The sequence below is a fragment of the Lepisma saccharinum genome, chromosome 3, assembly GCF_977018435.1.
Source record: "Lepisma saccharinum chromosome 3, izLepSacc3.1, whole genome shotgun sequence".
In the NCBI taxonomy this organism is placed as follows: Eukaryota; Metazoa; Arthropoda; class Insecta; order Zygentoma; family Lepismatidae; genus Lepisma; species Lepisma saccharinum.
The window spans coordinates 72,846,476-72,859,386 of NC_139231.1; the positions used below are offsets into that span (position 1 = coordinate 72,846,476).

General features: G+C 38.4%; 1 protein-coding gene across 6 annotated transcripts in view; it reads left to right on the forward strand.

Annotated features, from left to right (window-relative positions):
* The window catches only part of LOC145985129 (uridine diphosphate glucose pyrophosphatase NUDT14-like), a 50,116-nt gene that overhangs the window by 25,050 nt on the left and 12,155 nt on the right, over positions 1–12,911 (forward strand). For all 6 annotated transcript variants that reach the window (XM_083118770.1, XM_083118773.1, XM_083118774.1 and 3 more), the window contains exons 2-3: positions 3,884–3,966; positions 10,646–10,689. In XM_083118770.1, coding sequence (XP_082974896.1) covers positions 3,884–3,966; positions 10,646–10,689 — 127 coding nt within the window. The remainder of the gene's footprint in view (positions 1–3,883; positions 3,967–10,645; positions 10,690–12,911) is intronic.

Below are 12,911 nucleotides of genomic sequence, written 5' to 3' on the forward strand. Positions count from 1 at the left end.
AAGTGCTAAATGAGCAAAGAAAGCCATGCGCCATGTTGGAAAAAATGGCTGCCCCAGTAGAACTAAAGACATTTTTTTGTTTTTGAACATTGGTTTTGATATCTAGAAACATGTACAAACGTATGTACTAAAAATGATTTTTTTCTAAAATGGTCATGCAACCGCAACCAATTATTTTAAAATTGGTTCATTTGGCATGGAATGACCCATATGAATTTTTTACATGGTTCAATTACTATATCTGGTAACATGTTTCATCAGCTTGATGATTACTTACTGTATTTTTTCTAGAGAATGAATTTTCTCTTCCAAACACTCCAAGGTATTTGAATTTGTTAGCTAGCAGCCATTTGTTTACGCTTGTCTTTGATATCAACAGCTGCTGCTGCTACATTATGTGATGTGAGGTGTATATGTGTATTATATCCAGTAGCATGCGGTGCTAAATCACGCAGGGGAACAGGTGACCTGCACTAGCCCCTCCCCTCCCATACCTGTCGTAATATAATACAGTAGACCAAGTAAAATTCAACCCTTGTTGAAATTAGCCAAATAAACATACGATATATATGTTACAAATTGTCAGAAGTGACATACATGAAGCATGTTAAAATTATGACAATAGGCTACCAATGTTAAAGCAAATATGATATAATGTAAAGAAAACATTAAAAACAAAATTGTTGATGCGCAACAAAGAAAAAATTAATAAAAGCAATTTATGAGTGATCAGAGGAAAAATGTATTGTCGAAACCTGTTTCATATCTCTATTTGTAGATTTACTTGACATTTTCTTTTGTAGAGTTGAGCATTCTTGTAATTCAAACGTCCCCAATGCAATAATGGCGTTCAGGTGGCCGAGTTTTTTCATGACGTCCGCTAGATTTGTAGAAATTTTGACAAAACCGGAACTGTTCCAAACTGCCTTCTTGGGAACAAAGAAGGACAACAATAATTTGCCACTGGAAGAGTATCCAGTTAATCATTTTACAGAGTTGTAGTAACTCGTTTGAAAATGCCTTGTGTACGATTTCGTTTTAGTTTTTTATTCGGTTAGGATAGGTGTTGTTTTGCTGTCTTTTCTGTAAAGTTCAATGAACTAAAAGCTTTCGTCTTCAGCCGGTCCATCATACAACATTTGCAACCCTACGCTCGCAACATTCGCTTTCTTGTTCTGCCACTGCGTGCATCTTGGGGCTGGTGGAACAGGTGGACGCGAGCTGTTCCCTTGGAAGCTATTTCTCAGTGTCTAGCCGAGGCATTTAGCAGATGCTTAGACTGTAGAAGATTATTCCAGTTCGTTATGACTGGCACAGGCGCGGTTGGCTGTATAGCGCAAATGTGCAGTGAACCCCCAGTAATATACAAAATCAACAATAACTGAGATGTTCATAAGCGTAGCATGTCAAATTATCTTAGTGAGAAGGAGAAACCGCGGACCAGAGCCACTCAGCTCCCCTCTAGTTCTGTTTCGTGCAAAGCCTCCGCTGAACCTCCGCAAGCCAACCCCTACCATGCTAAAAGCTTAGGGCGGCTAGCAGAAGCTCGACGCGTACATATGGCGAAAATACATGCAGTCTGAGACTTCAGGAAGGTCGTCTCGTCAAAACGGACATGCGCAGTTCGTAGGATCACCAGCGAGCTGGAGTGAACCACGCTCTTCTCTCTTCCAGTGTTGCTCTGTGTGTTTCAATTTGAATTTACTTGGCATTCTCTTTGTATTATTTATATTTTACAAGACGTATGAGATTAATGAAGAGGGTGTAATATAAATGTAGAGGTGACCCCAAACGAAAGCTAGATGTAAAGATGATGGGACAAATAAGATAAACACTTCAGGTGGAAGGAGCCGAAAAGTCAAAAATAGCGCGAGGGCGAGTGGTCGCTTATCGGACAAGACTTAAACAACCTTTTGGTCTTCTTACGTCAGACTAAATGCTTTCGTTGACATGTTAGGCTTTTTAGGTTTAGTTGTCTTGGAATATATACATTGCAATTTTCGGGGCTTTACCGTGCTTGACCAAAAATGTAGTATTTACTGTTTATTCAAGCCTAACCTAACAATGAAGGCATTTCGCACTTACGTCAGAAGACGACCAAAAAGTTGTTTGGGTTTCGTGCGATCAGTTATACTCTAGAACGAGAGTACAGCTGTAAGGAGAGGGTGTTCGAGGGGACGCGCGCGATTGACTTTGTTACGTGTCATTGCCTCCATACTTGTTAGTTTGTTTTGAAGTGCGTGGCTGGTGATTGAAATATATTTGGCGTGGTGAAACGTTGAGTGGACGGAGGTGGGTTGTGTATTGGAAGGAGTGTATTTGTTGCTGTGTGCGAAGTTAACATATTGCATAGAATAGAATCGAATCGCTTTGATTTAGCGATATACTTTCGAATAGTTATATATGAATTATCTTGTAATAAAGGGGTCTTGGGTTCGATTATTGATACATACTCATTTTAGCAGGGAGAGATTTGTATTTTTAACTGTAGGTTCAGGATCCAGTTCCAATAATATAGTCTATTTGATAGTGGTGGGACCAGAAGAGTTGGCAAGAGTGGAAAAGGCAAAATTGAGGCGAGAATATTTTCTGAATTGAGATACCCCTAAATACAATACCATACGAAAATCTTAAATTAAAATGATCGCCCCCTACACACACACTCCTTGGTGTGCTGTCACTGTTATCTGAACATAAAGCAAATTAACTTTGTCAGTAATCTACCGGCCAAAATTTGATAATTTTCCCAGTACTATCTCTAGGAACGAAAGCGTGTAGTGTCTCAAAAGGTTTAGATAAGTCCACTTTACATAATTGTGGTGAACCCCCAGGAAAATTATGCACGAGCCGCGCCTGGACTGGCAGACACAATTTTGCAATGAGATTAGGAAACTATAGACTTACTACACTCAAAACTATCACTACGTCGCAATTAAACTTTAGCACATAGCAAAAACTCGAAGGAAAACGAATTCGCTATGTCTCTCGTCGTAGGGAACAGCTAGAGAGTTCAGCTTCCGTGGTGGGACGTGGCACCATGAGGATCGTTTTCCTTCGCGCGTGGTCGGAAATACTTGGCGTCAGACTAGAGCATGTTGATTTCGGAAGAAGGAAGTGTTCTTATTATGTTATTATAGATAGTTAAATAGCTAAAAAGGGTCATAAGTAGAAGGGAACAGCCTGTTTCCTCTGTTCCATGGAGGGACCGCCACGGATTATATCCCTAAATACTTTGTTTGTTATATTAGGTGGGGTAGATTTAGGGCTCTAAGTAGTGATGTAGACAATATGTTGCACAGTATTCCAGTTTGGAATGCCTGTTTGCCCTCCCCCCACCCCAATGGCATAGTGGTGATGTCAGTCCCTTGTAAGTAAGGTGAAGGTTTGATCCTTGGCAGAAGCACAGTTTTTTTGGATCCCACTTTAAAGTGTAGGTTCAGTCCCTATTAGCCTGTCGGAGCATGAAGTGTTTAAAACAAACTTTGGTAACACATCTCTGAACCTTGATAGTTTCCACATTCACAAAAATATATTTTGGTAATCTTGCCATATTTATTTATATTATGGTAATCTTGCATACACCGTTTTCAAATTATTGTTTTGACTTAAGGTCTGATTATGAGCTTCAGATATTTTGCATGATGGAAATTCTCTATAAAAACATATCGAAAAGGCATACTCATTATCCCTTTCTTCTGCCAAACAATACTAAGATATTCATGTTTATCAGCGAGCTATTTCATGATCAAAGTGTGTAAAAAGTAATAAAACAATAGCAATTAAATAAATTAAGAGTCCGAGGTGAGAAAAAAATAATGAAACACAGTTAATTCTATTACTTTATCTTGTAAGTTGCTGAAGTATTGTTTTCCTTTCATTTCAGAAATGGCTGATATAAGTCATGTGAGGGTTGAACAGTTGAGTACCTCCCAGTATGTACAACCACTTCGACTGTTGTATAAGGAGGTAAGATTACATCTATTCTGTAAGAAAGTATTAGTTATAATAAAAAGTAATAATAGGGTCATTCCATGTGAAGTAGTTGAATTGCCCCCACCAACATTTCCCAGATTGTGTTCAAATTTTTCCTGCAGCAGCGTAAAGCTTGATTCACATCTACGCTCAAGTAACGCTCAGATCACCCTCCACTCACGGTGCGGTCAAATATTGTTGAATGATTTTTAAATAGAAACATTCACACCTAACGGTTTGGTCAAGGTTCGCTTCGATCATGCTCAGCTCGCACTTCGGTCACGATCAGGTGGAAAGAATATTTGAGTGGAGCATGACGGGGCAGAGCTAGACTTTTCAGAAGCTTAATCGTTGATGTGAACGTCTGATACAGCTCAACCCTTGGTTCAGTAGCAGTCTTCAGCCCGTTGCAGAGGACACGTAACCCAGTTTTGTGCATAGAGGATGAGCGAGCAGAAGTCAAAGACCTCTTGAAACACAGAGAAAGACGAGTATAGAAAAAATTGATTGATGGGGTCATTGCACAAAAAAATCCCAAACTATTTTCCTCTCAATTCTGTTTGTAAAACATCGATCAAAATATGCGATTTTATGAACCCGAGTAGAAGAAATTTAAGAAAAACTGACCGAAACAACCAAATTAAAATTATAGTCAATGAAAAAATCAATATGGGACTATCCACAAATATGATCCTTGAGCACTAGTTGTAATGACCTTTTTTCATCAAAAAGCTAACCTCTTGACGGTCATATTTTTCCAGACAACAAAATTGTCATTTGTGTGAGTGTGCAAAGGGAAAGGAGGTGTTGGTCAACCCTCTACCAAGGGGAAAAAAATCATTCTTGATATCTAGCTCAAAATCAAGATTAACAAGGAACTTGTTCTTCGTTTATGGAAAACTAAACAAAAATATTTTTTTTTTTTTAGTCTAGGAAGACTACTTTTCACAAAATGTGCGTAAAAACGGGGTCCTTGAAACTAGGCTTAGAACCTGATGTTTATCTGTCACTTGTTGTGTTGGGAACTTTCTGATAAAAGAAATGGTCAACAATGTCGATATGAAACAGTGAGCCCAAAAATATTCATGCCAAACCTAGACGGACAAAGTAGTGTTTACCATTGTTGACATTTACAGTTTCGCTCATTGTAGCTGCAAATAAACATTTGCAGATTTCAAACCAAAAGTATATCAATAAACATTATTATATTTTAATAGCCGACCTCTGTGGCTGAGTGGTCCCAGGTTCGAATCCTAGCCTGGGCATGGGTGTTTGTGAGTGTGTATTCATCAATTTCATTATATCATCACTCATCCTCATCTTCGCAAATTAGCCAAAACTGGCACAAAAAGTGAAGTAAAATAAACTAATCAATCAATCCGTGGTCGAATTCGAATCCCGGCCTGGGCATGGATGTTCTTTGTGATGTCCCTTCATCCATTTCATCGTAGATGTGAATCAAGCCTTAAGGTGTTAAAATAAGTTTTGCAAAATCTTATATTTCTAACTGCATTGGTTATCCATATTCCATTTTTAGGTGCTGCTAAAGTTGAGACTAGATTAGTTAGGGGGCTAATAACTGGTAGTCCTATAAAACATTTTCTGCTGATTTTAAAAAAATTACCGTGAAGAGTTTGAACAGATTTTAAGTGTTAATATCTAGAAAAGAAAAAAAGCAGTTAATTTTTAACATGCCCTGTACAGTCCCGGACACTTCTAAGTTGTAAGGATGCAATTGACTTTCATTAGAATCGTTACAACCCAGAAGTGTCCGTGACTGTACTTATACTTGATGCTGTGCCGGAAAATTTGGTTAAATTTTCAGTAAGTGAACTTGATAATTGTTTTAATCCAAAACCATATTGTACAAAAGTTGAAAAAAATTTAGCAATTTTTTAAGTGCCGCTCTTTATCAGAATCAAAATACTATCCAATTGTCTGTGTTATTAGTCCTTTCACAGACCTTGGTTATGCATAAATATTATTCCTATGCACCAGGGGTTCCAGGTTCGAAACCTGGTCTGGGCCAGTGGTAGCTCGTAGTCTGGCTTTATGAGTGTGCACTTCACAGTCGTGTCCAGAAGAAGTGTTATCAACCCTCTCAAATACTTGCACCCGTTTTTGTGTACATAACAGGCACGTATCCAGAAATTCTTTTCGGGGGGGGCTAAACATTTTTTTTTTTTACAGGGGTATAGATAGAACCTCGCAAGGTTTAAGGTCGATGGTGGCGATTCAGTTCGAAAACGGTGGGGTGGGGGGAGGGGGCAAGAAAAGTTTACTTTCTCTTGGTAGACAAAGGTTAGTATTAAAAAGCCATGTTGAGGGGCTAAAAATGGAGAGCAACTGTCTCCTAAATCTGCCACTGTGTAAGCTCCTGCTTTTTTTTATTTTGTTTTTCAGAACGTGATATCGGGACATTTTTTTATCACTCGACTCCTCTGTTGCAATGTACGAACGTTGTGTTTGTGCCGAAACGATCTCAGTATGTGTATGTGTATGTGTGTCCGTTTCACGAAACTGTTATGAAATGGACAATCCATTCGAATGTTTTGATTTGATTTGATTTCTTTTATTTTACTTCGCGTTTTGTGACTCTTGGCTAATTTGCGAAGATGGGGATGAGTGATGAAATTGATGAATGGACATTAACAAACAACCATGCCCGAGCGGGATTCGAACCCGGGACCCTTGGCGTCGCAGTGCGATGTGCTAACCACTAACCCATTCGAATATGTTCTCCCAGGTTTGGATATGATCCTTTATAGCGTCGCCTGCCTTCGAAACGTAACCTTAACAAAAATCCTAATTTTCCATCCTTGTGACTTGGATCTTCAAGATTTAGGCAGAATTCAGACCGAAGGCACACACACGTCGTTTGCAATGAGTGACCCAATCAACAGAAACTTTTCACACCGTAGCGGCACTACAGGCTGCACAAGCCTGTGTTCGATTTGTGATATCCTCAAGCAACACGTATAGCTTGTATCATCGGTGTGAAACCTGGTGGGTCAATCTCATTGTCACCTTGAAACGACAGCTCGTTTTCACCACAGAAGAAAAATATCTTGTCAACCGGTGGGAATGTTTTATTCTATCTCCTTTATCTGTGCTTGTTAATTAAAGAGGCAACATCTTACGGATGGGCATACACAAGAGATGTGCCATGCAGAAATTTTAGCGGAAAATGCAACCTCCCCCAGGCATAGCGTGCCATTGCTCTACAGCAACAGCAAAAGATCAAGCGAAGGCAAGGGTGACTCGGTAGCTCACTTGGTAGAACAAAGAATGTCACGGTATATGCCAGAGACCCGGGTTTTCGAGTCATGGTCGAGCTTGCTTTTTGCGCTAAAATTTCCACATATGCAACATCTTCTTGCTTTCTCTTCTCGACATTCATAAAATTTTCGGCCTTCATGGCTGCTCCTTTGTGGTAGTTAGTGTTTGAGTGTTTTTCCAAAACAGTTGACTTAAAAGTCCTTTTTTAACCCACGAAACTGTCGGACTACATACAGGAAACTTGGTCCGGTCACTAATAAACCGTCACTGAAAACTTAGATTTTCAGTCGATCTGTGCAGCTGATTTCCTTTTATTATTATTATTATTATTATTATTATTATATAATGCTCCAATGCCAATTACTGCTGAAATATTTACTTTAGAGACCTTCGATCTCTTCGGCTCGTGACCTGAAACTAGCACTACACTGTCGGCAATGTCTTCAGCTTTGGACCCGAACTTGTAATAGTGGTAGACTTCAGCACTTTCCAGCAAAATGTGTCACTAGTTCTCCCCCACCCCTAATCTCTACATCTTATAAAACTGTCAATGGACACTGACTGATCACTAATCGACTGTCACACTTACTCCTGACGTCTTATTGAATGATTCTGTTGTACAGACCTACCGTGAAATTGAATCCACGTATTTATATCCATATTATATTCTGGAATGTTCCGCACATAAAATGTTTTGTAGTTCGACTCCACCTCGTATTCACTTTTCAGAGAATTATTAATACAACGAATCGCCCGACTCATGGCGATGCCTTCAACAGTGCTTTGTTGTGCAACTTACAAATGCTGACAAATCTTTAAATAATGTTCAAGTTCGTTGCGACAACACCGAAAGAGCAAGAAAAGTTTACATACAATATTATCAATAACAGGGTTATCCCTCAGGGTTCTAGAACATTCTCTGCTTTTCCTCGTTAATTATATATCTCTATAAATCATAATCACAATATTTTATTTCACACACACAAGCCAAAAGCCTCATTTTATCTAGTGTAAATCGAAAAATTTTGGAGGGGGCTCGAGCCCCCTGAGCCCCCCCCCTCTGGATACGTGCCTGGTACATAATGATTCTAAATGTATTGGCAACCCACGTTATGACCACCTTTCACTGAAAATGAGGTCTATGGGAGAGTTTTATTTCATGAATAATTTAAAAAATATTAATAGGCCTATATATAAATTGTAAATACTTCGGTGAATTTTCCGTCGATCACGAGAAGAGCGATGTTATTGGGTATGGATAATTCAACATTCGATAACCTGACAAAATCACTATAAACATAGAAATACTGATCTACAATATAATAATAGTGAACAAGAATAATAACAGTTGCATACATCAAAAAGCAGGGCCAGGCGATTATCCGGGGCGTTGACAAGAATTAATTGAAGTTACTGCTGAATAACTTAATAAGTATATTGCATAATCATGTAGCAATTTAAGATGTGTTCTTAACAGTATTAAAGTATTTTTAAAATATGGCTATTATTTTTCGTCATAAAAACCGTAAATATATAACATGGTTATGATTTATATTGGAGAAAGGTGGAAAGCAGGGGGTGCCAAAATTCCACCTTGCCCAGGTGAAATTTTATCTCGAGCCACTCCTGCAAACAAGGTAGCAGATAGCAGATCCAAAGACCACATGCAGAAAATCAGTTGTAAAGCTATCTAGCAGTTGTTTACTTCTAATGACTGACAGAAGCAAGCAAAATCAAGAGAATAATAAATATTAAAGAAAATAAGAGTACTCACTAAGTCCACTCCACACTGCCCTCTACGATGACATATTATATTTGAATTATTATGAAGAGTATGGTTATGCATAAGTATTATTTCTATGGTTGAACTTCATGTTTTGAAATAACCATTAGAGACTGAGTGAGCCATTATAATTTGTTATAGCTGAAAACAGTGATACTTCATAGTTCTCAAGGCCAGTTCCCACCACTAAGTAGTGTGTCATCTGCAGGCTTTGGTGCAAACTTAAACTCTAGCCACTAGCACAATATATATATATATATATATATATATATATATATTGTTTCGATACATTTTTTACCACACTAACTCATTGTGTATGCTGTTGTACAAGTCCTTTGGAAAAGCAAGCAAATAATATCAATGAGTTATTCAATTTCTTTTCCTCTCACTCTCTGAAAAACCTGCTCCCTATGTCAGGCATTCCCTCCTATCTGCTGTGAATATGGCTGCCAAGTGTTCAGATTCCACTCTTAAAGGGAACGGCAAGCTGTAGCAGGCTGGATGGAAACATTCAAGTGATGGCTGCCAAGATCTTCTAGCAAATGACAGGCCATCTAGTTAATTTTCTTAGTTATGATCTTGTTTATGTAATGGTGTTATCCCATATTGAACACTGTAATTGGGCATGCGCCTGTTATGTTTGAATTAAATAAATCAATAAATAAATACCATGAACTGTACAAGTATAAACCTTCTGAGGTATAACGATAGACTAAATATGAATTTTTACTGATGTAAAGTTTACCAATACTGAATCACTTCCTTAATTGATGTATGTAACCAATAGGTTGTGCCTTGGAAAAAGAGACTGTGTATGTAGACATTTATTTTACAATACTAGGACAGAGGTTCCCAAACTTTTTTTGCTTCACGGTGCCCTTAGTGTTTGAAGATTTTTCCGTGGTGCCCAAGTCAGAATGTAAGGCTATCCAACACTTGGAATGCTCAGTTAGTGTGGTTAGGTTGCTTGCCTTAAGTTAAAAAATAAACATTTCAAATTCAGAAACATTTTATACATAACAAGTACTAAAACCATGTGTAGACTAAGAATTAAGTGTCATTTCAGTGAAGATATTGGAACATTTCATGGTGCCCCTGTAAGCCAGCCATGGCACCCTAGGGCACACTTCACCTTATTTTTTATTTTATTTTTATATTCTTTATATCTACATATTAAACATAACAACAAAATGCCATTTTAGGCATTAACTTACAGAAATATCAGATTGGTAAAATTATCAACCTATAGGGTACTGATTAATCTGCCCTGTCTTTTTAATATATATTTAAAATAAATTACATTAACCATAAGATTTATTAAAAGTTTTACTTATCAATTGTCTCTGGTCAAACAGGAAAGTAACTAATTTACTCTGATAAGCTTACTTTTAATTTTTCCGCGTACATTTTTCTCGCGTCTGATTTCGCCACCCATCTGGTGGCTTCGTCAGGTGGAAAAATGAAAAGTAAGGTTATCAGAGTACATTACCTATCTCCGCGTAACCGCCAAACAGATATCTTTAGGAAAGTAAGTGATTATTATAAGACTGCACATAATATCTCATTGATCACAGTGTCTCGTAACACTAATTTGCATAATTTGTATTTAAGGATGGCGTTGAGAAGTACTGGGATTTGCTGAGAGTACATCGCAGGTAATTGATATAGTCCTTATTCAAGAATAATTAAGGTAAGCGCAAAAGCTTCCAGCATATTGAATTAAAACAAGTTCAATCTGGAAATGCATACAAATGAACAGATGTGTTGTTACATCACTTTCACAACAATGTACCCGTGACAGAACAACTGTGAAGGATTGTAGTTTGCATGGGATGAAACACTCATCCTACACTCTAGACCTTGCCTTTGGAAGATAGAAATTTAAGAGTCATGAAGCAGTCGAGAATTGACTGGGGAACTTTTTAGACAAAAGTATATACTGTCGTTTCAAGGGCATAAAAATGTTAATTCACAAATGTGAAAAGGGAAACCATTGAAAAGTAATATTTTTTTTTCTTTTCTGTTCCATGTGCAACACTGGAAACTTTTGATCCTATCTTCATTAGTAAATTGACAGACGATGTATAGTGTAGTGTAAGTAGTTGTAGAAAATTGAGTTTTCTCATTTATCTCTTATAATGAGCTGAGGAATACTGAACTAGTGGGCAAGTTCTCTTATAGCAGCACACATTTTGCCCATTAATCATATGAACAAAGCTTATACAGCATGTAACAAAAGTCCAGGAACACTTTAAAAAAATTATTGTAGCCAAACGAGTAGCATTACAAAGTAACAAAGTACATAATTTCAAAGAGTAAAGTAGTAAGTTCTTTTCAACAACACTCACTTTACAAACGCTCTATGTGGGAACCATGTGTGACCCGACAAATGTCGACGTGATAATCAAACGATTGGGTAGCTCTGCATTCAGATATGCCCTAACATCATGGTGAAAATGGGGGGCATCTAACTGAAGGACGAAGGTCAACTTGCTATTGGCCTCAGTTTTGTGCCTGTTTACTTTCCCATTTGTATGAAATGTTGCCTCGTCCGAAAAAAATATCAAATTCACAAAAGCATCATCTTTGACATCCAATGCACAGCAAAACTGGAATCGCTGGTGTTTGTCTTTGGGATATAACTTTTGCGCTAACTGTAGTCTGTACGGTTTCATGTTTAATTATTTATGCAAAACCTGCCACACAGTCATTGTTGACATTTCCAACTCACATGAAGCTCTGCGTATAGATTTGCTGGGACTCCTTGTGAAAGCTTCTCTCACTCGCTCAATGTCATTTTCACTCACATCTGGCCGACCACTTCTCTTCTTGATACACAAACACCCAGTTTCAACAAACTTTACATGCCAATTGTAGATTGCCTTCCTGGTTGGTTGGTTAGCACGCAGAAAGCCTTCTTAGCTCCAGAAAGCACCATCTTGATTATGACACCACCTAGCAATGATATATGGAACTAAATGTAACACCTGCAATGAGAAAAACTTACTACTTTACTCTTTGAAATGATGTACTTTGTCACTTTGTAATGCTACTCGTTTGGCTACAATAATTTTTTTTAAAGTGTTCTCAGACTTTTGTTATATGCTGTATGTATAGATTGGAAGTACTTTGTATGAGACTGTTTATGTTACAATATTCAAGTGCTTACATGGACATCAGGAAAGAGGGAGGGGGGGGGGGGGCAAAGAGGGTCACAATGTCCACCTGAAAATTCTATATTTCACACATAATTTCATTTCAGCCACAGTAATTTATGTTAATAATTATAAATACGTTGAAGGAACATGATAATTTCATATTACTTACATGAAATTTAGAAAATTTTGCACTTCCGCATTGCACAATGTAATGGTTAAATCCTATTAATTTCGAAGATCCACTGTCTTCATTCACAAAAGGGTACGGCGTTTGAAGCGGAGATGGTACAGCGTAACTGATTTGTTTGTTCCCGGGCGGCGGTAGTTGCAATTTCTCCTGTTCAGCGACGTTGGCATGCGCATCCGGGTTTGCGTCGTCTGCTTCCTGTTGTCTGGTGGTGCTGCCGAGTGGTGGTTGGGGGGCTGGGCTGTGCTGCTCGGCAAGGTGCAGTTCCTGTTTCCTGCGTGGCTCGAGGGGGTTCGAGTATGTGCAGTGCACCGCATCTTTTCTTTTTCAGGTCGGGGATCTTTCTGAGGACGGGGTGCCAAGTCGGGTGTGCCTGTCCATGTTCAGAGCTGATTTCTTTTGGATGATAGCATGGGTTTCTTTGACAGTGTTTTCTATGACAGAGCCGGTTGGGTGGATATGGAGGAGATGGTGTGGTTAGTGGAGTGGAGGTGTTGAGAAAGGCCTGATTTTGGTGTGTCTTTTTTGGTAT